The 26959-nt window shown below is 46.4% G+C and overlaps 8 protein-coding genes and 2 non-coding genes across 10 annotated transcripts; 7 read left to right on the forward strand and 3 right to left on the reverse strand.

The window, feature by feature from the left end:
- Positions 1-808: 808 nt before the first annotated feature.
- Positions 809-3956, forward strand: JR316_0005376 (mRNA 3'-end-processing protein RNA14; the record flags this gene model as incomplete). The annotated part of the gene is made up of 11 exons (XM_047891136.1): positions 809-1114; positions 1178-1311; positions 1378-1510; positions 1563-2002; positions 2051-2140; positions 2199-2623; positions 2696-2833; positions 2885-3037; positions 3100-3645; positions 3715-3822; positions 3880-3956. The coding sequence occupies 11 exons, from the start codon at positions 809-811 to the stop codon at positions 3954-3956; spliced, it is 2550 nt and encodes an 849-aa protein (XP_047750897.1).
- Positions 3957-4759: 803 nt separating this feature from the next.
- On the forward strand, positions 4760-6582 carry JR316_0005377 (uncharacterized protein; the record flags this gene model as incomplete). Its single annotated transcript, XM_047891137.1, has 5 exons — positions 4760-4828; positions 4912-4977; positions 5147-6365; positions 6437-6472; positions 6527-6582. The coding sequence occupies 5 exons, from the start codon at positions 4760-4762 to the stop codon at positions 6580-6582; spliced, it is 1446 nt and encodes a 481-aa protein (XP_047750898.1).
- Positions 6583-8962: 2380 nt separating this feature from the next.
- JR316_0005378 (uncharacterized protein) lies at positions 8963-10236 on the forward strand (the record flags this gene model as incomplete). Its single annotated transcript, XM_047891138.1, has 8 exons — positions 8963-9049; positions 9101-9111; positions 9167-9285; positions 9338-9415; positions 9563-9639; positions 9701-9777; positions 9835-9979; positions 10216-10236. The coding sequence occupies 8 exons, from the start codon at positions 8963-8965 to the stop codon at positions 10234-10236; spliced, it is 615 nt and encodes a 204-aa protein (XP_047750899.1).
- A 466-nt stretch (positions 10237-10702) lies between these two features.
- JR316_0005379 (putative glycosidase) lies at positions 10703-13938 on the forward strand (the record flags this gene model as incomplete). Its single annotated transcript, XM_047891139.1, has 13 exons — positions 10703-11204; positions 11260-11921; positions 11973-12077; positions 12129-12221; positions 12277-12324; positions 12373-12503; positions 12556-12574; positions 12624-12732; positions 12786-12965; positions 13027-13160; positions 13248-13364; positions 13426-13520; positions 13575-13938. 13 exons carry the CDS (start codon positions 10703-10705, stop codon positions 13936-13938), a joined length of 2559 nt encoding a protein of 852 aa, XP_047750900.1.
- Positions 13939-14685: 747 nt separating this feature from the next.
- On the forward strand, positions 14686-15500 carry JR316_0005380 (Putative sterigmatocystin biosynthesis peroxidase stcC; the record flags this gene model as incomplete). The annotated part of the gene is made up of 2 exons (XM_047891140.1): positions 14686-14807; positions 14870-15500. The coding sequence occupies 2 exons, from the start codon at positions 14686-14688 to the stop codon at positions 15498-15500; spliced, it is 753 nt and encodes a 250-aa protein (XP_047750901.1).
- A 585-nt stretch (positions 15501-16085) lies between these two features.
- JR316_0005381 (Kelch repeat-containing protein 3) lies at positions 16086-18855 on the forward strand (the record flags this gene model as incomplete). Its single annotated transcript, XM_047891141.1, has 13 exons — positions 16086-16259; positions 16323-16475; positions 16528-16666; positions 16719-16848; positions 16900-16961; positions 17010-17097; positions 17151-17276; positions 17328-17600; positions 17656-17937; positions 17989-18349; positions 18403-18517; positions 18570-18662; positions 18725-18855. 13 exons carry the CDS (start codon positions 16086-16088, stop codon positions 18853-18855), a joined length of 2127 nt encoding a protein of 708 aa, XP_047750902.1.
- Positions 18856-19193: 338 nt separating this feature from the next.
- JR316_0005382 (uncharacterized protein) lies at positions 19194-20421 on the reverse strand (the record flags this gene model as incomplete). The annotated part of the gene is made up of 5 exons (XM_047891142.1): positions 19194-19398; positions 19458-19519; positions 19590-19764; positions 19830-20096; positions 20249-20421. 5 exons carry the CDS (start codon positions 20419-20421, stop codon positions 19194-19196), a joined length of 882 nt encoding a protein of 293 aa, XP_047750903.1.
- A 556-nt stretch (positions 20422-20977) lies between these two features.
- Positions 20978-22953, reverse strand: JR316_0005383 (DnaJ-like protein subfamily C member 3; the record flags this gene model as incomplete). Its single annotated transcript, XM_047891143.1, has 5 exons — positions 20978-21296; positions 21352-21467; positions 21552-22248; positions 22302-22737; positions 22788-22953. 5 exons carry the CDS (start codon positions 22951-22953, stop codon positions 20978-20980), a joined length of 1734 nt encoding a protein of 577 aa, XP_047750904.1.
- Positions 22954-23784: 831 nt separating this feature from the next.
- JR316_0005384 lies at positions 23785-23870 on the forward strand. The gene has a single exon. It is a non-coding gene; the product is annotated as a tRNA-Gly (tRNA).
- Positions 23871-24570: 700 nt separating this feature from the next.
- JR316_0005385 lies at positions 24571-24682 on the reverse strand. The gene has a single exon. It is a non-coding gene; the product is annotated as a tRNA-Leu (tRNA).
- Between the last annotated feature and the right edge of the window lie 2277 nt (positions 24683-26959).

A 26959-nucleotide genomic window follows, 5' to 3' on the forward strand; every position in this document is an offset into this window, starting at 1 on the left:
TGGGGTTTGGTTAACATGTGTCACGCATTTCTTTGCATGTGAAGGTACACAAAGACATAATTTATTTATGTCCATTGATCGCCCAAAATAATGTATGACGCTGCAACGCACAAAGAAGATGCGGAAGAAAAGGTACACCAGCAGGGCAACTTTTGGGGCGAATGTCATGTCTGACAAGTACCTTGTGCAACGCAGAAGGATATGAAGCCTACTCGCTTTCAACTGAGTAATTTATGAGTGCGTCATTCCAGAGCTTCTACCTGCGGCGGAATAGCGCATTATTTAAAGTAAAGACTCGCTCTTAGAGACGAGGTGAGCTGCCGATAACACGGTGATAATATATGGAGGCATCATAATATACCAAAGTTACCGTTTTGCCAAAAGAATTTCATCATAATGTAGTAGAATACGAATTTGAGCTGTAAACACATTACTGGTATAATCATTATATCAAATATACCGGATTACATTGAGTATATTCTAATGCAAGCATTCCACCGAATCCCTGATGACAGTACTACAGCAACTCGACTCTTCGCGTGCTTTCTGGCATACCGAAAAATGCTTTAGAATCTTTGAGGTGCTCTGGAGACCTTTCAAGGTCTCTAGGAGTCTTTGAAGTTACCTGGAGTCTTTGGACGCTCTGTGAGTCTTTGAAGTACTCTGTGGGTCTTTGTAAAGTTCTCGGAGCGACTAAAACGGCCTAAAGCGGCCTGCCGGAACCGGAGCGGACCTGGAGGCTTCGGGCAGCTTTGGCACCGACCTGTGTAGTTCCCACGGCATAAAGTTCTTTAAACCAACTTGAACGATGGCAACGATTTCGGCCGCTAAAGACGACGTGGACGGCGATTCATACATGGACGATTCAGAGAGAACGCAACCTACTGCAGAGATATTGAAAGAGCTCGCAGATATCAAGAAATTGGATGAGCAACAGTCTGAACAGTCCCAATTGCCACCTCCGAGTGAATATGAAGTTTTGACTGTACAACTCAGCGAGAACCCCCACGACCCCGATGGATGGAGAAGGCTAATCAAGCTAGCAGAACAGTCCAATGACCTGGAAAAGATCAGCAAATCGTATGATGCCCTCCTCAAGCACTATCCAAATAACGTATGTTCTTGCCGTTCGGTCGTGCCGGGTTCTCTTTCCTTGACCAACACTGCACATGCTCAGGCTCCAGCGCAAATTGCATACATAAAGCACTATGTCAATCATAACATGTCGGAGAGTGCAGAAGACTTATTCAAAAAGTTTCTTATTCGGTCACCGTGTGTTGAACTCTGGGTGTACTACTTAGATTATGTGCGGTAAGTCAACCGGGAAGTCTGTTAGGTTTTGAGTTGTTCTTACGCGGAAGATGCGTGTTCCTCCAGGAAACTAAATACAGGGCCGGCCCAACGTGATACCGTCCGGATGTCTTTTGAGTTTGCTCTGAACCATGTCGGTCAGGATAAGGACAGTGGTGTAATATGGAGCGAGTATATCAAGTTTCTCCAGTCCGGAGAGGTGCGTCATATTCCAGCTTTATTCACCGATATTTTTTCAACTTCTTGTTCAGGCTACAACAACATGGGATCAACAACAGAAGATGGACTCCCTACGGAAAGTATACCACCGGGCTGTTCAAATACCCCTTGACAATGTCGAAAGCCTATGGCATGATCTTGAGACATTCGAGAACGGCTTGAACAAGATCACGGCCAAAAAGTTCATGGCTGACCTCTCACCAGCGCATATGCAAGCGCGGACAGTCCTGCGGCAACTTATCAACCACATTGGACCCCTGTTCGCGAACGAGAAGGATACACTGTTTCTCCCATCGCTCCCGAAATTTGATGCGTCGGAACGCGCACTCGTTGGAAAATGGAAAGCATATCTCAAATGGGAAGAGAGCAATCCTTTAGAGCTCGATGAGAAGGATAAAGCGACACTGATATCACGCATTCAGGGTGTTTATCGAAAAGCGGTGATCCGCATGCGGTATTACACCGAAATATGGTCAGGACAACATACCGCAGTTTCATGAATATTCTAATGTTTCTCCAGGTTCATGGCCTATACATGGACAAATAGCATAGGGAAGAACGACGAAGCTCTTTCTATTTTGAAAGCTGGCCTGGATGCCAATCCGTCCAGGTATTTCTATCCATGAACCGCTCCTATAACTGTTTATCAACATACTCTCTTTCTATAGTTTCCTTCTCAACTTTGCCTACGCAGAAGCTCTAGAGATCAAGAAAGACCTTGCAGGGGTACACGCCACGTACGAGAAGTTCCTCGGTATCCTTCGCACCAACCTCGACAGGCTAGAGGAAACGTCAAAAGCTGATGCAGCTGCAAACGGTTCTCAGAGCAATGGCACAAATGCACCACCACCGACAGCGCCAGCCATAATTCCCGAGCCACCATCAAACGTCTCGTCGTTCAGTTCGCAAGGGTCGCAGGACGACAAACCGCCAAAAACGACAGAATTGCAAAAGCACCGCACTGAATATGGGTTGGCGTGGATCATGTATATGCGGTTCGGAATGAGAGCGGAAGGTGTCAAGGGCTCTCGAACAATCTTTGGAAAGGCGAGGCGTGATCGTTGGTCACCTTGGGAGATCTACGAGGCTGCAGGTACGTGGTGTTCTCTTGTCATTGCAACTAATGAATGTAGTGTTGATGGTATCATACATTCTCTTTCTTTAGCATTGACTGAATATCACTGCTCCGATGACAAAGGAGTGGCAAGCCGAATCTTTGAAAAGGGGATGGAATCCTTTGGCGATGAGATTGATTTTGTGCTCCGATACCTAGGCTTCCTAATTTCTATTAATGATAAGAATAGTGAGTCGTTATTGCAGTTGCGTGTACAGCCAAATTTGATATTCTTTCCAGATGCACGTGCCCTCTTTGAACGTGTTATTACCACCTTTCCACCAGACCGTGCCCGCCCCCTATGGGAACGATGGGCTCGGTACGAATATCAATACGGGGATCTGGAGGCAGCTCTAAAGTTGGAAAAGAGGATGGCAGAAGTGTATACGTCTGGTACGTGTGGTTGCTACAGTTCCCTAATCTTCTCATTCTTAATCTATCTGCCTTGCTATCAGACCCTCCAATCAAACGGTTAGCTCAACGCCACATATACCTGGGGACCGACGCGATTGCCGACCGAGATCTTGGATTTGCTCTCGCCCGCCGTGCAACGACGTCTGTTGCCTCCAGCTCTCTCAACCGAGTGGAAGCTTCTCAATCCTTGATTTCATTGCCCACCAACTCTCAGAGCAACTCCCAAACCTACGGTAATAAACGGCCGTCGTCGCCTGATTACCGCAACAAGCGCGACGAAACCCGTCCGAACGACTACAGCTCGACACATAAGCGCGCGCGGCCGTCGTCGCCTCCACCCAGAGCTCAACAAGATCGGGAACGAGATCGGGACCGTGATGGGCGGTGGGACGGTAGTGGTCCTCCGAGAAGGAGGTTCTCGCCACCTCCACCGCCTCCGAATCGTGATAGAGACGACCGTCCACCCCCACCGCGACGCGAGCCACTTCCGCCACCGCGCGATCGGGATGATGATAAACGTCAATCCACTTTGCCTGCAATTCTGCCGTGGTTTATTGGCGAATTGCCGACGGCGTCTTCGTTTGATGGTACGTCTAAATTTTGAGATCGTGTACTTTTTCGACGGCTCTCTCAATGTTGACGTGTGTGTTTTGCAGGACCTGTATTTAGAACTGACGACTTGATGAACCTTCTCCGGACTGCTGTCATACCCAGCGCGACTTCGCGGCCTAAATCTCCCCACGGACATCCACCTCTACGCGGCGGTAAGAAACTGTTTGACTGTGGCTTCCAGAAGTGAAAACTGATACCTTAAATTGTAGGTGGAGGGCGCCCTCCTCCGGATTATGGTCCTTATCAAGGCCCAAATAGTGGGGGCGGTGGACGACGTCGATACTAGTCTTTACTTGGGTTGCATGTGGCCTCTGTGAAGGATTAAAGAAGATGTTGTTCAAGGATTTAGTGCATGGGCTACGGTGCTCACGAGCTGAATCGTGTTTGCCCATGTCAGGGTTGTCCGGCCTGCACAGCTCCCCATGCTGGAGAGGGAGCGAGGCCAGGCCTGCCGCCAACATGTTGCATCGCTTCGTTTACTTTCTGTGTCGGCGATGCGTACAAGTGCGCGACATTTCGATCTTGCTTTTTCACTTTGTTTGTGTGCTATCCTATGCTGTCTACTTCTTAGCGTGTATATAATTACCTCTACATATATACGTACACTCCGTGGTAATTATATACATACCTTGCTATACCCCTTCAGCGTGTTTGTGAATTCTCATTGAGTCTCTCCCTGAAAGTGCATGCAGTCTTGGCGGGTCCTTGGAAAGGGCTGGATGGCGGGCCGGGAGCCGGGTGGGATGGACACTGTTGTGACATGCTTGGCAAAAGCGAGGTCCACAAAAGAGGCGGACCCCCGGGTCTCACCGACGGTCTCTTGCCTTATCACTTCGTCGTCGTCCGTGTACCCCAGGTACATCGCCCAAGATCAGAGACCAGTCTACAGTGCCAGTACGCCTCCAACGCCCCTAACCACCTCTAATGGTGTCTACTTTGGAGAAACTAATGCATCCTCATCTAGATTCTCGGCTGTTTGCTGTTCGTTTTTTTTGTGACAGCGCGTTTTTGGACCGCTTATGAACACTGTAGCAGCCTGACAAACAGCATATGGAGAGCTACATGAGTTCATTGACTCCGTCAACGAACATGACCATACCTGCTACCAGAAGTACACATCAGAACACACAACAGCAGCATCTCTCCTCATCGCAAGAGGTGCGTGAGAGAATAACTGACGAACGACAGCTGGCACGATGCTTACAGTCCGTCGTGCACATTTTGCATTTTTTCCCTTGTAGGACATCCAAATGCAAAGACAATTGGACGAGTTCAACAGGTCTGTGACTATAATCATATGGTACAAGGTATGTAAGACGCCGCCATCTCGAATACCCGAAAGGATCCCGATCTATACACGTTATTTTGAGAGAATTGACCCTAGCTTTTTCCATTTTATTTTTGATCATCTTGTAGAAAGTGTGAATGCCGATCAGCTAACCCCATGCTTTTTCTCTCTTTCCCTTTATCCATTAGGCCAACATAGAACCGATTAGATTGCAACAAATGGTGCCTACGTTTCCGTGTTTCCAGCTGGCACAGTTCAGCAACCTCGTCACTGACCTGGGCCTCACATCTGGGTCTTACCTAGATACATATGTCCCAACGTCTAACCAATGGGAACAGCACACCATCACATCTGTTCGGATAGTGGCTACGCAGCAGAGACTGCTATACAAACTTAGACGATCTCTCATTGATGGACTTTCAGAGGAGGAATGTTTAAGTCTCCGCGAGGAAGTCCAGTCCCAGATTCGAAACCGCAGGGAGTCACAGCCTCCCTCGCTGCCTAGTCCTCCCAACAAAACGCCAATGTTGCCGCCTACGCCGAAGGCGAGCACAGACAGTATTCAACATAAAAATTCTCTCAAAAGGCCGGCCGCGTCTCAGGAAGATTCACAAGACGCGCGCGAAAGCCCAAAAATCCACGTTACTAATGGCTACTATATGACCCACAACAGCGGATCGAGTGCTTTAGTGTCTAGCCCCGTAGCCGGGCCATCAACTTCCACCGCGTCAACCTCTGCGGTCTCGAATTCGCAACCGACTACCCAATCACAGGACAGCAATGTCTATGGCATGTATCAGAGCCCGGTCTACTACGACTCTAGTCACAACAACGAACCGGACAACAGCAGCAGCGCCAACAGTACCACCAACAACACGAACACCGAAAACCATAGCACATCAGATTCGAACAGCACGCACACACACACCCTACCGCACTACCTCCTCGCACCGCATGTTCCTGCGGCGCCTATTCCATACCACCCGCACCCACCACTTAAGCGCTGGCCGAATGACTATACTGTCTCCGAGCTCTCGGCAGGGTTCCACTCGATGGACATGCTAATCGCGCAGTCTCCGACAGGTGCGAACATGACCCAACGCACGGCCTTTGAGCGCGTGTTCGGCAGCAGGTACGTTAAAAGCACGGTTTGTCGGCACCGTGCGGTATGGCGGAAAGCGCCGCGGCTTCTGCGTGAGCAGTTTGAGCACATGGGGTCGGATGACAGAGCGTGCTGGGGCGAATTTGTTCGTAGAGTCGAGAACAGACCGCCTGGGAAGCATTCGCCAATGGATATGATGGGATCTCCGCAAAATGAAGATATGAATTACCATGATCAGCAGGGCACGCCTGAAGAAGAAGAAGTGCATGGCCAGGAGTCTGTCCTGGGAACTATGCAAAACCAAGGTCGGTGTACTTGTCTGTTGCTCCTTTGGGATATGCCGTTAGTAATATTGACGTTCCAATCATGCTCTTAGTTGCTGCTGCTGCCAATAGTAATGCAATGCAGAGTAGTAAGCCAGAACTACTGGTATTCATGTGCACCTGCTGATCCGTTTTCCGACCAGACATGACTGTGTATGATTCCAGGGCCCATATTACAAGTAGCGGGCATAACGGATGAACTGTAACATTCTCAAAGCTTGAACCTGGCTGACTGGCGAGACTCCGTCTTCTCAAGAACTCTTCGTATCTAGTCATTGAGCATTTGCATTCTATGTATATCTGCTGTCGTATATCCTGCTTATACCCTCATTGTGTTTCTTTTAAGAATTACTCATCAGCACTACTATTGCCATCTATAATATATATCAATATTGATAAAATTTTGTACTATCGTGCAGCAATTGAAACTCTTGGGCGTCGGTTTAGTTGGAGCGTGTCTTGGTGAATGGTTATGAGGATGTGGCATTGCATGTGAATGGTCTTCGATTAGAAACAGATATGATGTGGGATGATAACGAAGGCCATCCTATATTTGAAGGTCGGTCATTCGTATTGAGTCCGTTCATAGAAGTGGGTATTTTCGACCTCCCTCCGCCTTCTAAGTATCCAGATTATCATAAACGGATATTTACAATGTAGGCAAAATTAAATCAGATATCCGTCATCGTCCGCATATGTGTGGGTATTATAGGTTTCTAATGTTGGTGCGATAGAGACCCGAGTACCAGACCGAGTCCCGACGGCCATGTCATTAACGGGTTCATGCAAGATAGGGATTTCCTTGATACCTCCTTAGGTCCCTCTTCGTTACTTAGCGCAGACCATGAATTGGATATTTGCCGGAAAATCTAGGTGCACCGTTTGCACATTTTGCTATTCTAAACCAATATACTCAGTTATAAAGGTTTTCCGTTCATAGGAGTGGGTGTCCCAAACGGGAAATGACCAAAAAATGGAGAGAAAAAGAGAGAGACTTGTGATGCTTTATTTTTCTTAAAAGTTTGAAGAGAAATGACTTGAAAGTACTTGACAATATGTACGGATTGTCACAAACATAAATTTTGTGAAATATAGTGTGAAACAAGAGGCAAATTTTCAAAATTTTCGCGCTGACGCGCGTCCGAGAAATGGCCCGTGTAAACATGTACCTTTTACTTTGTCTGTACTTTAAATTGATCTGATGTTTTTTACCTGGGTATTATTTACTTTATATATGATCTAGAATATCACTTAAAGAGCCCCCAAAAATCAAACCAGGATGCCCGTCGAGCGTGAATCAAGGGGTGCTCAAAAAAAAATTTGGCACACGGGGTTGTTTAATTTGGATAAGGACTCCGAGAACCCCCCTCCCCCTTCCTAAATTGGCAATAAGTAGTCACGTGCAGGTGCACATGTTCACAAATACTCTCCTAAATAAGTAAGAGTGCCAGACATTACTAGGGACTAGATGCAACGCCTGCGCTTTTTAATGCATTCATCATCAATACACATGCGTCCATTGTGCCCCCAATGTGTGATGTGGACAATAGAAAAATGGGGGAAGGGGATAAATGTATGAAATGTCTGGTGGTGCACTTTCAGCTAGAGTTACTAGGGTAAGGATGCAGCGACTTACCTCTGCCAGCTATCAATATTTCCAACACCTACTAAATGGCCAATATTTGAGTAGCAGAACGGCGACGGTTCACGAGGGTGGGTGTAATTGGAAAGTTGTTTGTTGATCGTGGCAAAATCGAGTGCGCGAGAACGCGAGGTAACATGACAATCCGTGACTGTGACGAAATATGCACATGACACCCCTGATCATTGCTGCAAAATGCAACAAATCTGCAATGCAACCTGTAACGACGACTGACGACGACCTTTAGAAAGCTGGAATAACAGTAAATTTACCATAGAGTGGTTTTATTACATGCACCATGCTTCAAAATTGGATAAAAACAATTATGAAATTAAAACGACTTTTAATTCGGATAAGCCTGGTCTGCCCCCCCCTCCCCCCCCACCCTGTGTGCCGGCATTTGCCGGCGCGTACCCCTTGGCGTGAATTGAATACGGAAGTGCGCAAATGTGGCTGTGTTGCGGCACCTCGGCTGGCAGATAACATTGGAGGTGGCAGATAACATCCATACGTATTTATAGTCTCGGCCTCCCCATCCTCTTTCCGATAGGTTACCCAATATGGGTAACCCATTGTAAGACTCTGGGTCTCGCAACCAACGGTCGCAACATGCCATTGGGTTCGTGGGATCCAAAAGAGGATGGGAGGCTATGGGAGGCCAAGATCTAGACTACCTATGCTGATCGGTATCGTGCTCAGCCAATGCGGATGTCTAAAATGCCAAAGTCTTGTGTACATGTGAACTTGGCATTCAAGGAATAAATATATCTACCTACCAATCTGATCCCGTCCTCAAGCTATGACTAAAAGCAAGGGTTATATAAATTTAAATGGTCTGAATCCCTTCAGGGAACACAGTGGAATATAAGAACAGGGAGCTTCAAAGCTCGTATTGTACCATTCCCAAGTTCTGGCACCTCATCAAGTCTATGATAAAATGGGCCCGCTTTCTCAACCAGTGTTCTGCAACTCCGCTTCAGAACTAAAGAAAGCACGGACAACACAGCGATCAGACGGTAATTCAGTGAGGTCAAGCCATCAAGGCGACGCATCGGGGGTTGATTCACTGTGCCAGATACCACCAAGGTTGGTGGTCAGTTTATCCAATCTTATCTGCAGAATTAGTGACGCCATTTTTCAGTGAACTGGCTATGCGATACGCTCAATACTTCTGGATTGTGTTCTGGACCGTTTCTTGTCTGGGTACTCATCGTATTATCCGCAAACGATGGGGACTCAGGGGGGATCATTCTTTCAAAGGTTTTCACGACCATGAGAGTTTGTGTCACCCTGCTGTTATTTTTCTAAACAGGATGCGGTGGTACAACACGGTTAGGAAGATGTTCCGTCTCTGGAAATCTGTTTGGATCTGTCAGGCTGTTATTTTGCCGTGAGCACTATTCCTGTTCGGTTATCATTGCTGTGTCTGATGATCAGTATACTAGTCTTTCTGTTTCTGTTCTACAAATTGGAGGCATTATTTCCAACACGCTCACGAGGACTCTGGCCCTGGTTTCGATTATTTTTGCTTGTGTAGGTCTCCTAACAAGCGTCGTATATTCAAGTCAGAGGATAAAGTTTCAACGGACCGACATGGTAAAGAAATGGAAAAAGGTATTTATTGTCTTTAGCTATTCTTCACTAATTACAGCTGACATATGATCATCATGCTCAGGTTTTCCTAGACCTCGAGTCCGCAGAGTCGGTTGAATTTTGGGCATGTATAGCATTGCCTTTTGCCTCTTTAATATGGTTCGCAGTAGCAGTTTTTTTTCCGATGAAACATGGCTTATGATCGTCATTGGAAAGGTCCACATTATTTTTCATTTCCACCGCAATTGCCATAGCCTGGGGAGAATGCAAAACACCAAGCGACTCCTGGTCTCCGCCCGAGCCCGCTTTTTGCGCTAGCGGTGCCGCGGTCACCCTTATCCTGCTCTTGTGCACCACCCAGGTTTATCGCTCTTTTGGAGTTTTCTGACCATATACTATGGGGGTATACCAAGGTTTCAATCGTCTCTAAATTTCTACTGTATTTAGCAAATGATCAGGAGAGCTCAGGAGCTTATCCTTCCGTGTGACTTTCTCTTTACATTTCATCTCTTTTTTGTGCTCGGGTGGTTCGGCCTTCCCCTACTATGACTAACTTTGCTGGATCTCTGTTTTTAATATTTATGATTTTTCTTGTAGTTCAGTAGTGGTTTCAAGTAGCTTTCTGACGTGGTTATATATCCATGCGTCTTCTATATATCATGCTATACTACAGAAGAAACTCTGCAACGCGTAGCTTATGACTTGGTAATGACTGTAATGATCAAGCTAATTTTAAGCGCCTTAAAGCGGCGCTTGCGTTTAGCACTTGGTTTCCCAGGGAACCGCCGGAAATCGAACATCCCGGTCACGTGCAGCATCAATTCATTAACGGACCGACTTCAATGTTCTGTGTTTACTTTCTTCATCCAGCCGCAACGGCCAGCTGACCAGAAGCCTACCGAGTTGCTTCGCGAAGGAAGAAGACACTTTGCTGAATACTTAAAGCAAGTCGCTACAGTATAAATTTACCCATACTGCTGGCATCGCATTGACTTGTACACAAGTTGCGAGTTTCTTTTCGAATCTATTCGTGTATAATTTGTTAACGCGTTACATTGTTCCAGACAGCATTGTATAGCTACCAATGCGGCAATATAAACGATTAACATTGTTAATATTAACAGCATTGGTTTCTCTCAATGAAGCTACAACTACACATCCACCTCCAGAATTTTCGATTCCAGACAATGCAGGACTTGACCTTGTAAACATGCTCATCGGAAATGGAGGGGATACACCTAACGGATCAGGTGGAATGATACCCAGTACCGCACCACCATTTGGAATGACTCGTTGGGTCGCGCAGACGCAACCGCATTACGTTTCTGCCACGCCTTACAACTGGACGCTGAACAAGGTGATGGGTGTGGTTGGGACACGCCAACCTGCCATCTGGATGGGGGAGAGCGCTCCCATTAGCGTCGTTCCAGGAGTCGGTCCGAATGTCGTTGTGGACTTTGAAGAGCGTGGTCTTGAGGTTCTTCGAGGGAGTGACGGTCAGAAGAATGAGGTTGTGAGCTCAGGGTATTACAGTGTCGAGTTGGATGATGGACACGGGGGGAGCATTACGATAGAACAGACAGCAAGTGCGTAACACTTCTCTCTCTACATTGTCTGCCAGAATAACTCACAGGCTGTCAGCCTCGAGGGTGGCACACCTTAGGTTTACGTTTGACTCCACGCTATCGCCCTACGTCCTCTTCGAGGTGTCCAGGCCCTCTGTAATTACCTCGACTCCGACAAATATAACGTTCCCAATTGGAAGCGTGTCGATCCCGGATGACTTGGAAGTTTGTGGATGGTCAGATGAACGGGAAGATAGTATCATCGCACCCATTTCCACAGCACCCTTTTCAAAACATTTCAAAGGCTATTTTTGTGCTCGATTCGATAAAGGAACACCTAAACCGATCTATGGGGTTATTCAAAATGATACCGTCTCGTTTCCGCACCCACAACACAAGGTTTCTCAAGGACCCTTGCTCAGCGCATATGCCCAATTCCCTCAATCAAAGACAAAAACTGTGATTACTATGCGTGTCGGAACATCGTTTATCTCTGAAGACCAGGCGCGTAAAAACATCGACGCAGAAATTCCTGATTCCTCCCCTTCTTCAGCTGCGGACGCCCATCTTATTCCTGGCACCTTCCAAAACACTGCATTCCAAGTACGAAAGTCTTGGGCTGATATACTGAGCCGCGTAGACCTTAAAGTATATATTGACGAAAATTCCAACAAAGGATCTCCTCGGGATTTTGTTGACCAGCAAGCCTTCTGGACCGCTATCGTCCACACACTTCAGGTATCCGTGTAGGCTTATAGTTTATATATGGGGCTAAAGGAGTTTGCATAGTACCCTACTGAACAACATGAACAAGGCCAGTACTATTCCGGATACGATAATGCGGTCCACGTACTCGAAGAGGGCGGGGAATCATATACCGGCTACTCAATCTGGGTAAGGCATAAATACCTTTCCACAAACAGCTTTTCTAATTATTGTCAAAAGGACACATTCCGTGCGGAATGGGCATGGCAAATCTTATTTGTACCTGATCGCATTCCAGGCTTTGTCCAAAGCATGTTGGCAGATTACCAAGAGGTGGTGTCCAGATTTCTTTTTTCTTCAAATATTTTTCAACTATTCCTAATTTTAGAGCGGGTGGTTACCCATGTGGAAAAATATAGTCGAGACTAACATAATGGTAAGTTAGGTGTTTCTTCTGTCGTCTTTTTAATCTTACGGATTGCAGGTCGGCACGCATGCAGATTCTCTCGTAGCCGAAGCCGTCTTGAAAAATATCACTGGGTTTGACCGAGAACTGGCTTGGGAGGCGGTTTGGAAGGACGCAACCGTCCCTCCGGAAAACGATTTGACAACGGTGTGAGTGCCTCTATTTCATGGTGAAATATTTTTTTCAATGATCGAAACGTAGGTACGCTGATCGGGAGGAGGTATATAACCCTTTGCTTATATTTCGCCTTGCTGATAAACTTCATATAGCACGTCGATTACGAAGTCCGAGCCGGTCTTTCATCTTCATACGCCCAGAACGGATGGGTGGCAGATGACATTCATTCAGAAAGTGCATCTCGGACATTAGACTACGCGTGTACGTTTTCAGTGCCGTTTCCTTCAGAGAGTGATACTAATAGACTTCTGTAGACGATGATTATGCTGCCTACGTCCTCGCGCGGGAGCTCGGCAAACCAGAGAATGTGACAAACTTTCTTTTGGAGAGGGCAATGCGCGCACCGTTCACTTTGTTCAACGATGCGACTGGGTTTATGGAAGCGCGCAATGCTGATGGAAGCTGGGCCGGCGATGATAATGGTTGGACTGAAGGTGCGTTTACACGACCGATGTGATGATACTGTAGGTGCATTTTCTAATCACATGTTGGTAGGTGACAAGTGGGCGTATTCGTTTGATGTCGTCCATGACATCCCTACCCTTATCGAGCGCAGGGGAGGAAATGTGAAGTTTGTGCAGAGCCTGGATGATCATTTTAATGGCGGACACAATGACCATAGTAATGAGGTGAGTTCCTTTCAGACGTGGTGCGCTCCGATCATCGGAAGTGTTGAGAGTATGACACTATGGCACTTATTCACAACGATCCACTAGCCATCGCATCACATACCTTATCTATACGCTCTCGCTGGTGCTGCGTACAAAACCCAGGAGAAGGTCAGGGAAATTGCCGTGGCCAACTATAATAACACACCTGAGGGTTTGTCTGGGGTGCGTCCATCAATGTTTCCTCTGAATCCCAGGGAAATGAGCTGTGCTTTAAATACACTAGAACGAAGACTGTGGCCAAATGAGCGCCTGGTACATCTTTAGCGCGATGGGCTTCTATCCCGTAAACCCGGTGTCAGGAGAATACGTGGTCGGATCGTAAGTCTCCGTGGGCAGTATACAAAGACGAACGGTACTGAATACATCAATCAGCCCGTTCTTTGAGCGAATCACTATCGACCTCAACAGCCCGGCTAGTTCCTCTCAGTTGTCCCCCAAGTTGCTGACCGTCACAGCCATAGGTGCTAGGACAAAGCAATACATCAAGTCGCTAAAGATCAACGGCGTGGATGTGGACCAGCCCATAATCAAACACGAACAAATCGCTCAGGGTGCAGATATAGTATTTGAGATGAGTGACGAAATCCAGGGTTGGGGAAACAACGAAGCCATATTGAAGGCATTTGGTGTCGGAAATGAGACGAGCGGTGCACCACACGAGAAGGTGAGCATACCGGGCGACTCTGAGCCTAGCTCTGAGAGGAACGCTGATGCTTCGCTCCGCGATGAGCTGTAACCAATGAAAAAAGTCTCTGTCGGTGGAGGAGTTGTTATTGGTGGGCTGGTACTTCAGCGCTTATAATTATGATGTGCATATATACCTATGGCGAATTGACTCGGTGTCAACGGAGCACAACTTCGCATCAGCGCTGTCATTGTGATGGAACGCAATGGACGGCGCCGATGGATACATCAAACCGCAAGTAACTGAACACCGCTGGGTTTGAGCTGTATTCCCAAGTAGATGATGTTCATCAGGATTATGGCAAATTTTTCTTTTTACTAGTCAAGCATTATAATATCGAAGAACGATGTGTACAAACTGAGTCTAACTTGCATTCTTTTTTTATCATGTTTGAATCTTGACAAATAGTCCGCCCGCAATACTGGTGACGATCAGGTAATAGGAAAATAAACTCCGTAAAATGATGGTAGACAAGTGAAAATCACGCTACGAATCTCCTACACACTCCTGAGTTTTGCGGAAATCACCAAATCACATTGTTTGCATTAAATAGTAGAGTCAGAGGTGGACACTTTGAATTAGACGCATGGAGACAGAAACGGCGCCGTTGAGTTAGCTATGACACGTTATGAACCCTTAAGGCCTTAGAACCCGCATGTGAGGAAATCCTATACCCGATTGCGACGAGATCCTAGGTCTGCAACTGGCTGTCCCCTTATAAAAGGGACCCTCCCAACACGCGTCATTCCAAATCCCCTTTCCTTACCAGTCGAGTCGCTCTTAACTAGACTACTCAGCATGACGTCTAGACATCAAGCATGTCCCGCAACGGGCCAAACCTATGAATTCTGTCCTGCTCAGGAAGGAGATAGCCGTTCGCCATGTCCAGCACTAAACGCGATGGCCAACCATGGATACATGTATGTGTTTTGGTGCCTGAGAACCGTCAAGTAGCTTCAGCTGACAGTCAGATTATCTGCAGTTCTCGCGATGGTAAAAACATCGGTCCTCAAGACTTAGTTCGCGGGCTGAAAGCATGCTATGGATTGTCGAATCCATTGGCCTATTTGCTTGCCTATGTTGGATTCGCCATTATATTTCGCAAATTTGGGCGAATAAGCTTGTTCGAGCTTGGGAGGCATGGCAGAATTGAGCACGATGCTAGCCTTGTGCACCACGATACCCCTGCAGGCCTAGAATATGCTCCTATCGAAGTCGACCAGGGCCTCGTTAATGCACTCGTTGCGGACGTCAGGCCAGGAGCGAAAGAAGTAGAAGCAAGAGGTGAAGAATTCCTGATGGGTGTGGAAGACGTGGCTAGGGCGCGAGTTCGTAGGGAAGCAGAGTGTCGGCCTATCGGTTCAGTTTCTGCTGAAATTGCTCGTGGGGAGATGGCCCTCGTCCTCGGTATATGGGAGAAGAGTACAGGGATAAAGACAGGTGTTCCAGTGGAGTACATTCGACGGTGGATCTCCGAAGAAAGGTTACCGGAAGGGTGGAAACCGGACCACGTTCAAACTCTTCTGGGTGTTGTGAAACTCGCGCGGAGCCTAAAGGCAGCTACGGATAAGCTGCGAAAGGAAGAAAGTATAGCAAAGGCAAAAGAATCATAGGAATTTTCGGACAGCAAACCACTATTTTCTTGAAGTTGCCTTGTAAATCATATGGATGCCATAGATAATCTCCCTGCAAATCTCGAGTTTCGACAACTTGGACAAGGTTGTTGTTCTAAATTTCCATCAGGATAATTAGCTTACTTGTTCGCAATATCATTTAAGGATTCAATATTTATGATCAACGCTACTTGCCTCGTCTTGCCTCGTTGCAGGGCCCACCTCAGCATTCAACGAACTTTTGACAGAAAAGTGGTTTCTGGACCTGGTGGCATATGTGGATGTGGACCCTTGGTATAACGTGATCCGATACTGAAGATTTCCATGATAAAAGAAAACAAATATCCGCTGTGAACGAACCTTGGGTAGGTGCGAGGGCTTTGGCGGTCGAAAAGTGACTTGAAATCCCATGATCCGAGATCCTAAAATTGTGGGAAATTAATTTGATGATTTGACTTCTGCAGCTACCACTATCAATAAACCGGACCTACTGATATACTTTCGACGATCCCTACTCTGTCGACATACCGAATACCTGCGACGAAACCAATGACAATTTGATTTTATACGTTCTCTTGGATTAACATGCCCAAGAAGACAACGGCGGCCAAAGCAGCCAAAAAGGCAAAAGCTTTACAAAAAGTGGAGAAGAAGGAGACCAAAGACGCCTTGAAGGAAAAGGGAAAGTCCAAATCTAAATCTAAGAAAGGCAACGATTCAGATTCGGACGGCGATGATCTTGAAGGAATACTGGAAAAGGTGAGTTCCTGGACAATATTGTCGAACAAATCAGCGGGATGTCAGACATTTCCGTTACTACAGATGCGTAAAGAATGGGAACTTGCACATACAGTTACGGAGGAATTGGTTGAAGGTCCACCAAGCCGCAGAGCCAATGCGACTCTGACTGCATGCCCGAATGGCAATCACCTATGGTGTATTGGCGGAGAGTTCTTCGGCGAAGACGGAAAAGCTGTTGGTCCAGTTTTTACACTGTCGTACTGTCAATTTGGCTCACACTTTGCAGTACTTCTATAATGACACATTTAGATATACTCCGGAGAAGGATGAATGGCGTAAATTCATTTCACCTACATGTCCCGGTCCAAGATCTGCACATGCTGTTGTAGCCTCACCTGGAGGAGGGGGCAAACTATTTTTATTCGGTATGTATCCTAATGTTCGCTCTGACACGACAGAAGTATTTAAGAGCTGAAGGCGGTGAATTTTCTTCTCTTCATCAGAATTCGTTCCACCATTATCGTGATTTCTGGTGTTTCGATATATCGACACACTCTTGGGAACGCATTGACACGAAAGTACGCCCTACAGCGCGATCTGGACACCGGTTAGTCATACCTAGTGCTAAAACTACGCGTTTTCTAAAGACGTTAACCAGTATGGCCGTTTGGAAGCACTTGATCATCCTATTTGGGGGTTTTTATGACCCAGGAATCACCAGTATGGCATTTATAAACTGTCTACTCCTCTAAATTAATTCAACAACAGCTCGGTATCTAAACGATCTTTGGGTTTTCGATACCCAAGAATATAAATGGACTTTAATTGAGATGAAGTTGACAGACTCGAGGCCTTCGTATGTGTTGCATGACAATTGTTTCAAATTAATTGCTCATTTTATTTATTTAGACCTCGCAGTGGTTTTTCTTTTCTACCCTGCGCTGACGGAATCGTCTTACACGGTGGATATTGTAAAGAATATGCTAAAGGAAAACGACCTGTAGGGATCATGCTGGAAGATACCTGGTTATTGAAGTATGCGCTTCTTGACCGACTTAGTAAATCAAAGTTGCTAACAACGTACAGAATAACAGAGGAGACTCCTCCCACGCCATCCACGAGCACAAAAACACCTACGACATCAACCAAATCGAAGCCCTCAACGTCAAAAAACTCGTTCAGTATGCCAACTTTCAAATGGGAAAAACGCAAGCGACCGTCGGACGCGTATGCCCCTTGTCTCCGTAGCGGTTGTACCATGACACTTTGGGCAGCGAAATCCATGGGTATTCTTTTTGGAGGTGTGACCGACGAGGATACGAGCGAGGAGAGATTAGATAGCGTGTTTTGGAACGACCTGTGCGATTTTTCTCATTTTTGCACCCACTACATGACTCAAACCCCTGTGCCATAGATACGGATATAATCTGAATGGGAAGGGTAAATGGATAAGCATGACGCTGAAGAAGCCAAAGGCGAAGGGCGGCAAGGGACAGGCGAAGAAACAAGTGAAGAAGAAAGACAAATGGGACAGCGATGATGAGGGCGACCCGTTGACCGAACAAGGGGCTGGGGGACCTGTGTCTTTACCTCCCGCCTCGGCTGACAAGGACATAGGCGTCGAAGACCCGCTCCTGACTGTTCCAATGCCTCGCTACAACACGATGCTCGCCGTGCTTAAAAACACGTTGTACATGTGCGTCGTAGCCTTTTACTCACCTCACGGTTGCTAAATATTATGAAAAAGATATGGCGGAATCATTGAGAAAGGGTCCCGCGAATACACACTAGATGATTTTCACGCTCTACAGCTGGATAAAATGGAAAGATTCATCTGCTTGAAGAAACCTGAAGTGGTCATACCAGAAGGCGAGCAAGAAAGCAGCAGTGACGAAGATGAAGACGAAGATGACGATGACGAAACGGAAGACGAAGAGGATGAATATGATGATGATGATGATATTGAGACTTTGGTCGGGGCAGATGAAACGTCGGAATTCAAGCTTGGCGAAGATATGGCCACGATATACGATGAACCTGAGGTCATCAAGAAAGTCGGGGCTGTTTTGGATTATCTCTCTCTCGCTGATGAGAATTTTTTGGACAAAGTATATTTTACCTTCTGCACGGCAGAAATAAAGATAATTGACCTTATTTTTAGCAGGATGAGAAACCTTCCGTGGATCCCTCGAAAGACGGGCAGGAACGTCCTGCGGAAGATGCTAAAAATACACCGCTCCCAGGAGAGACTCTGGCTATGTTTTACGCACGTTGCAGTAAGGATTTCACTTTTCCCTATTGAATAATTTTGTAACTATTGGAACATAGGAGACTACTGGACCCAGGAAGCCATGGGAAGTGACGATTTGGACCGAAAGCAGCTCCGTCGCGTAGCATTTTCTCTAGCGAAAGAACGTTACGGTATATGCTTTCAATACGTTTTTTGGACGTATCGATCACTGAATGTGGTTTTAATCGCGCAGATGAGTACAAGCCGATGCAAAAAGAGATAGAAAAGATATTGGAAGAAGCTGGTCTGGACGAGGAGGAAATGAGGAGAGGTGCTGCCGCTGGACCGACCAACACAAGCGGCACAAGTCGAAATAGACGATGATTTGTATTGCAAGTTCCAGAATTTATCAATTTTAGTCTAAAGTTTACAATTTCTTCTGTCATTTCCTCCATGTTTTAACATTACAAGGTAAGTGGTTTATTGTATTGTTGCTGATGACGCACACTTTTTTCAGAACAATTTGTCTTTTTCATGGCATCTTTGATTTTTTTTTCGGGAACAAGGGCACGATAATCTATTTAAATATATAGGATACAATATAGGTTATTGAAGCATCTATTTTTCTAGTTATTTAGTGATACAAATCCGACGTCTTTAATTGTCCGCAACAGTACAAAACAAAAGTCCCCAGTCCGTGTGTTCTCTTTGGAATTAAACATTCACTTTGCGTGGATCTCTTTCATGGCGCTGTATATCTTATAGAAGGCATACATCGGAATGGCAGATACAAATGTAGCGCTCAATAAAAGTTCTCCGTATTGAACTCCTTTTTCCCGCTTACTTGCCCCATCAGGTATTGGGTTCAGAGCAAAAGCAATACCCCAAATGAAGTATGCAACTGTGCCCAAAAAGAAGATGCCAGACCTGGATTCAAAAAGGTAAGGAATCAATCATAAGTTAGAATAAGCGCCGATGGTACGTACCATGACACAAAAGCGAAAGGTAATGCGACCAATTTCCAAAACTTGGCGTCGGGGTCCATTGCCTAACCGTAAATTAAAAAAGTAATTAGTGGCAGTGCGATCATAATTAAAATAGACTTGTTTTGAACTCACAGAACTCCTCCACGTTTCTTCCATGATCCGAGTTTTGATGAAGCGGTCTCTGGCCTGAAGATATATGTGACTGGACACGAGGCTTGCAACTGCGAACAGTCCTGAGGATACAGTGAACATGCGGGGGACCAAATTCATGTACACGGGTTCGATTTGCAGGATAACTGGTGCTGTACTAAAGTAAGAAAACAAACCCTCACGTTGATTTAGCTGAAATTTAACAGGGAGTGATTGACGTACCCAATCAAAAACAAAGATGCGAGTTTGATGGACTCCCATGCTTTGAACATGTTCTCCACTTTAAGCATGTATGCTGTACTGACAATATGTAGATTGTTGGTCCCCAAGTTGTCGATTGTGTCCATAGCATCATTCCCTTCCACACGGACGTAGCGAAAGTAGTAGAAAAATATTCTTGCCCCTGGATAAACTGGTGCGTCTAATAGGAATGCTGCAAGACGGCAGAGCCAAGTTGTACCACGCTGTAAAATATTGGCGGTATTGATTCTATATAGGGTGGATGTCAGTATTACAAACTAGAGATATGAAATAAAAATTATGCACCTGCTACGATGGCGGTGATCATTTATGTCAATATTGAACGGACTTTGGTATCTGTAAATATGCTAGTCTTTCAGCTCGTTGGAGAAATTACTTACTTCCCAAATGGTAGTGGCCTTGCCAAACCTCTGTCTGAAGAACGTTCAGCAGAAATAGGTGTTTGAGGAGCTTGAAGAGGGTTCGGAGTACTCGACTCTTCATTGCTCATCGCCCAAGTCTTGATAAGAGGTGGATGAAGATCTTTTGGAGAACAAAACGAATGTCGAAACATGTAGCTACAAGTTGCTTTTATTTATTGATGAGTAGGTAAGAAAAAGCAAGGGGCCCAGTAACAAATAACGGGGTAATAGGAATGTCTCGCTTGCTTTTCATATGCCAATTCGTTTACCCTTTACCCTTGCACACATCTGGCAGTTTTTTTCACTGTGTGCCGGGGTAGACCGAATTCGTTTTATGTATTCACTTTTACACAGTATAATCCGTCTACATTCGAGTCATTGATCTATAAATAAACGTGTTAGACGCCCATTGCGGCAGTGCTTGAAGTCGGGAAAATCAAGCACCGGCCATGGTAAGATTTACATAGCCCAACTTTATAGAGCCAAACCCCATGCCCACAGCTAGAATGAGGTTAATACTTTGAAACATCCACCCGTAGTGGCGTTTTTCCTCACCAACTCCTCGACGGCGATAAAGTGTATTGTAATTGGGCGTTTAACATGTATTGCTCATCACTCCGAACCAACCGGCTTGCTAGGCATAATAAAACACATTCGCAATATATTTGTACAACCACCAACTTATATTCCCTCTTTCTAAAACTACAACTACTGTCCATGGCTGAAATGGAACTGGAAGCCGCCCTGGCCACCGGGGAACGCACCACCAGGGAACCCGCGAGGCATACCACCGCCAAACTGCCCCCCAAAGCCGCCTGCCTGCTGCTGGAAGAAGTGAGCGAACGGATGCTGGCCATTTTGGAACGGGTGCCCGCCCTGCTGCGCCATTGGATCCATTGGGTCCTCGCCGTTGTCGAAGCGCTGCCGTAGCTCGGGATTGGACAGCACCTCATACGCCTCGTTGAGTAGCGCCATTTTGGCCTCTGACCCGCCCTTGTCCGGGTGTGCGCTCTTCGCAGCTTTCCGGCTATCGTCAAGTGCGGTAAGTATTCTGTGTTTTCGATAAGCAAAACAGGACGTACTAAGCTTTCTTGATGGTCTTTTGGTCTGCATCTCTGGAAACGCCAATAATTTTGTAGTAATCCTTTTGTTTACTCTGCTTGAGAAGTTTTTGCGCCTTTTGCAACCGTTGATGAATCTAAAGCAGGGAAAAATCAGTAAATGTATGCGCAATTGAATGGTAGCCTCAATAAACGCCAAAATAGACCCAAATAGAACTCACCTCTCTGTCAGAGCGCCCGCTGCTCTCGAAAGCCCTTTCCAGTGTCCGTACAGCGTCCTCCCACTCTTCTTTCGCCAATAGGGCCTCACCACGTCCCACGAGCCCATCAACGTCCTCATTGCATCCGTCAAGAGTCAACAGCTCATCACACCAGCGCTCCATCTGCGTTTTGTAATCGGCAGAAGATTTGACGGTGTCTGCGAGGTGCGTGTACGATTTACACAGCGCCCGAACGAGCTTCTGGCGCTGAGGAGAGACTTTGGAGGCAAGCGGGAGGTGAATACGCGGTGTCTTTTTGCCCTTCTTCGCGGATGTGGGGGCAGGTTGGGGAATGCTGGCTTGAATGAGTGTTGGTGGTACAAGGGGGAGAACCTCTTTTTCTTCACCGACGTTGGAGAGCATGGCTTCCTCCCACCGCTTCCAGAGGTCGCCGTTCTTGCCGCCTTCTGGGGTGAGGAGCAGTTTGATGATGCCTCGCCAGTCTGACTTTCCAAGGAGGTCATCGAGTTGGGCGAAGGATTTCTCAAAGGATTTAAGCATACGGCGCAGGCTTAGGCATGGTTTGGAATCAGGATCGTAATGGAGGCATTGTTTGAGGGTATTAAGAGGAGCTGGAGATGGGGAAAGGAGGAAATAAGATAATCGGAAAATGTGGGTAAGCAGCTGGGTGGATGGCTGTAGCAGGTGAGAAAGACGACTGTAAAAGTCCATCAGGGAGGAGATATAGAAAGTCGAGAGATATAAACTCACGTCAGGTCGCCAACACTACTCTCAATATCCCCCGCCGCTAGCGAACATTCCGCCCGCCATGTTCTAATTTCCAGGGAGTGGCTCGCTACCCGCAGAGCCTGAGAGGCGCTCTCAACGCAGGCGTTCCAGAGCTCTGCGTTACGTTCCTTCTCAGTCTTCGTTCTAAGCTTTTCTCCCTCTAACATATCTGCCTCCAGCTCCTCAGCCTCTTTGTCCTTGCCTTTTGCCTTGACGTAAGCCGAGAACGATGTCTTGGCAAGTGAGAAGTGGCCTTCACGGGTGAATATCCGTGCCTTCATTAGATGGGCATTATCGAAGGTATTGGAGGTGAGCGACAGAACTTTATCAAAGTCTTCAAGTGCTGAGTTATGTCTCTGCAGTGAATAGTATGCCGTGGCGCGTTTGTAATAGAGGAGATAATCTGCTGGCGATTGTTCTGCATGGGGGTAAGTGTTCGGTTCATTGTGGCACTGTGGGGCGGCTGACCTATGGCTTCTGAGTATACTTTGGCGGCCTCGTTGAACATGCCCGATGATAGTAACACATTTGCCTTGGTAATGAGAGGTTGGAGTCCTGGGGGATAGAGACCAGTGTCCGCAGACGCCTGGTTGGCTAGCAAAAGCAACAAAGGTGAGAGTGCGAAGAGCCTCATTGGAAGATATCAATTATAGTATTAAGCCAGTGTTGAAAGTACCGAGAGCCTTCGCGAATGAAGACACTGATTAGAGAGGAGGAGGAAAGGAGGGAATCGAAGGTTAGATACAATTGTAAGTTGAACCGTTGGAGCTTTTCGGATATATTTGTCCTGAACCATCAAGGACACGTAGCGTCCCACGGTCACTCTGGTTTTGCTTCCGTGGCCCTAGGATCTAATCTTATCAAGTTCCTTGCCCCTTGGCCCTTGCCTCAACCTTGCCTCAACCCGGCCACGCCGATTGTCGACTTTGACTTGCTAAGAGACAGCAGCGTCAAAATGAAAGGGGTGAATCGTTTCAAGGATGCATATTTCGAGGCTTCATACATTTCAACTGTGACAGTCTTTCCCGGTCGGCCAATCCTCGTCAAATATCTGGATAAGTCGGCGAACGTCACAAGAGATGCAACGTGTTCCGAATTAGCCCTAAATCATGGGGGCTGTTTATTTCTTGCTCTCCGTGGATGCATGACATGCGCTTTCGCTGGCAACTGTTGCAGAAAATTTGCATTCTTTTCCATTGGAAAGTAAGCAGGTTCTGCATAACGGCTTAGACTTCTGCGCAACTAGCATCTCTGAAGTACCCCGGGGCCCGGGCGAGGACGTTCCGTCATGAAAATCGACTCCTCAGGATGTTCCAATACCGGAAAAATGCCTGATTTTTAGCACAATGTCGTTCCAGAAATTTTGGAGGTCGTTCCAAAAGCCGGTCGCATATCGAATAAGACAGCGGCATCTTGAGAATGCCCTTGGCCGTCACAAATCCTTGAGCAGCTCAGTTACAGTTAAGCATTAATGGGGTAGTGGTAACCTGGGTCGTTGCCATTCGAGTGATTAAGCTCGACCCGCCGGGGGTTCGATTCCCCCTTAATGCACGCCTGTGTGGTACATGTAAGGTGACTTGTATGTACTATATATGCAATTTCATTTTTCTTTTTCTTGGCATTGTTTAATTATACCATGGCATGCACTTATGGCGCGAAGCCAATTAATCTACTGTAGACTTAGAAATAGGATGGAGTGCCAAAAGAATATAGCAAGTTATTTTTAACATTCAGTTCTGGAACTCTATATTGTGCACCGTGCATCCTTGTCCAAGTATTTTATTAATTGGTTTCACAGACACGTTCTCCCAAACTCAATGCATCAGCTGCAAAATGAAGAATTTCAAAAGGCTGTATAGACGACCCCCGAAGTTTTGTCTTTCTAAGTTCTAACCCTGTGTCGTACCCAGATACATCAACATATATAATGCAATCCGAGGAGGACTGCGGCGAATTCAGAGAATGCAGCTAAAGTGGATCACCAAACGGATTGTTTTATTTGTTCTACCAATTTCGAACGGAGAGCTGCAAGCTTTTTTGCACTGTGCGGTTTAGCTAGAAATGCAAATATGGGACATCAAAGTCCTGATTCGGTGAGCTGCAAGTGTTCAAACACTATATGATTTTTAGACTTGTACACCTCTCTCTTTGACTTAAAACCCTTTGGAATGCCCTCAAAAAGTTAGTTTAGGAGTCGCACACAGTATCTCTGACATAAATTTCAATATACAGATTCAAATGCAAAAAGCTATGACAAGAGTGGGACTTGAACCCACGCCACGATTCCGTGATGAGAAATGAACCCACAATTTGTGGGCAAGCTAAGCTTGAGTCACACGCCTTAACCGCTCGGCCATCTTGCCTTGCGTTCGGGAGGAAATTGAAAATATCAGACAGGAAAGTAATCAGGCATCGTTGTGTCATCGATCCTCGACAGTGAGCCAGAAATAGATCTAGAAGTAATTGAATCATGGTCCGTCATCTACGTTTAGATTGTTCATTTTTCAGTCCATCGACCTAGCTTCCATCTGATCTTATCTGGACCTCTGCATACGCACTGACCGCCGTGCCACACAGGCCGCCAAACGATGGGCAGATATCAGTCATATAGCGTTTTTACTTGCTCAAGAAACAACCCTTCCTCATATTTTGACTGTGGATGACTCGCTACATCGCCTCGCCTCAGTAATCTCCCGGTTATACATAGCCAGGTGTGCGGCTGGCAGCGGACTCGGAGAACAAATGCATGATAGATGAAGGACCATCAGGTTGTCTATTTACAAGCATCGGACGCTCTTACTTACTGAACAGTGTGTTGACAGTTGATGACAGACCATAATTAGTAAGAGTATGATTCCATTCAGGTTCGGCACCCTTAGGCGCCCGAGATCGGTAAAGTCATGTCGCTGACATGATTCTCTAGTCCGGCGAGAAAGATACAGTAGTAGATTCTCTTGATCTACTTGTCTAGTCCGGATTTGCGCAGCAGCTAAAAATACATCTCTATCTATCACAGTCAGCGAGGAGATCGTATAAGTGTGCACAATATTGTTATACTAGCATCAATAAATAATATTATGTTCCAGAATCTAGCATGCAGCCCAAAATTCTACAGGAACCCGAGTCAATGATGTTTCCCGCTGGACGTAGCTTACAAACAGCTTTTGTGTTCTGGTAACAATATATCCTGGATCCCACATATCTACCGCATGGCCGAGAGTGCCATGCTTCATTGCCCATATCTTAGGTTATACCAGCTCCTCCATCCGGTAGTAAGAAAGCCGAGTGGAAATGGACGTTGTGGCTGGAAAACAATCATTCACACAGAAGAAGGTTCCCTATGGACGGATGGCAGTTCTGATGTTGTCTCCTGTATATGAGTATGCATGTGCGTTCAAGGGGTAAGCTTCGATAAACTAGCCTACCCCTGGACATCAAGGGAGTCGCCACGGAGAAGCTGATTAAAGGCATTGCCGGCGACGTTGATTGACGATTGTGGGGGTCAATTGGCAAAGTCGCTTGACATACACCGCCACTCCCTTGATTTTAACCGTGGGGTGATTACTAGGTATATGCCAATGACTACTAGTACCCCTTCGCTGCGCCTTTGACTAATTAATTCAGTCGCCGCAACTCGACAAGTCAACTGCACAGAAGCTGCCGCTATGCCACCAAATATGCTGCGGGTACTTGGCCGGTGCATTTTCTGCTATCACAGATCCGTGGATGAAGCCGTTCTGTGCTTTATTTGTAAAAGGTTTATAAGTACCCATGTTCTCCGATTCCTTCACTGTAACTTTGCTCGCTTTATCTGGAAAAAAGTGCTGACTAAACTGCCCCGATTCTCGAACCTTTCCTGGTCGAAGACTCCTTTCAAGTTCTCAGCCTCAGCGCCGTCGCAGACAAGTATCAATACGTTTGGATGACCGGAGCGAGCAATTTCCTACAAATTAGCTCACAAGTAACCGCCAAAATGTCGCAACCCAACGAATATCCTTCTCATCGTCGATATGATGATTTTTCCGAAGAAGGCGTCAGGTAAAAAATCTGACCCCTTTGACGCGTCTAAAAATAGCCTGACTTGCGCGCAGCGACAATGTAGATCCTACTGCCCTGGTTGAAACTAAGAGAAAATGTGCCAAACGTTTGGCGCATTTAATCTTCTTTCGAGTGCTGGATATCCTCAGCTCCATTGCTCTTCTGTCAATCTCTAGAGCGTGTCGGTTCAAATTTCGAGATACAAGTCCTTGTCCATTCACTGGTAGAGATTCGGACACGATTCAGATGGGACCCAGCGATATCCCTTGGTCATGGCAAAGTTCAGTTTGGGTAGCTCGTTTGTCAAGAAGGGGAGGCCTTGAGGCAGGATTTGCTCGCCCTTTGTCTGAAACAGCAATGCGGTCGTCAATCCTATGTTGGTCACACGCAGTGCCACAGTTAATAAAAGGTTGGACAACGATTCAGTTCGGCTCTGGCGTCCTCATTCCGTAAGACCTCAATCTATTATCCAATAAATGAAAATTAATACATGATAATGCGTAGATGCTGCTTTACCGTGCTTCAGATTGATGATATCCTGGACAAAATTGTCCTGCGGACATTAGTTCTGTGTGCTGCTGTCCTAGCGATGGCGAGTCTGA

Source organism: Psilocybe cubensis, chromosome 4 (genome assembly GCF_017499595.1).
Source record: "Psilocybe cubensis strain MGC-MH-2018 chromosome 4, whole genome shotgun sequence".
Classification (NCBI taxonomy): domain Eukaryota; kingdom Fungi; phylum Basidiomycota; class Agaricomycetes; order Agaricales; family Agrocybaceae; genus Psilocybe; species Psilocybe cubensis.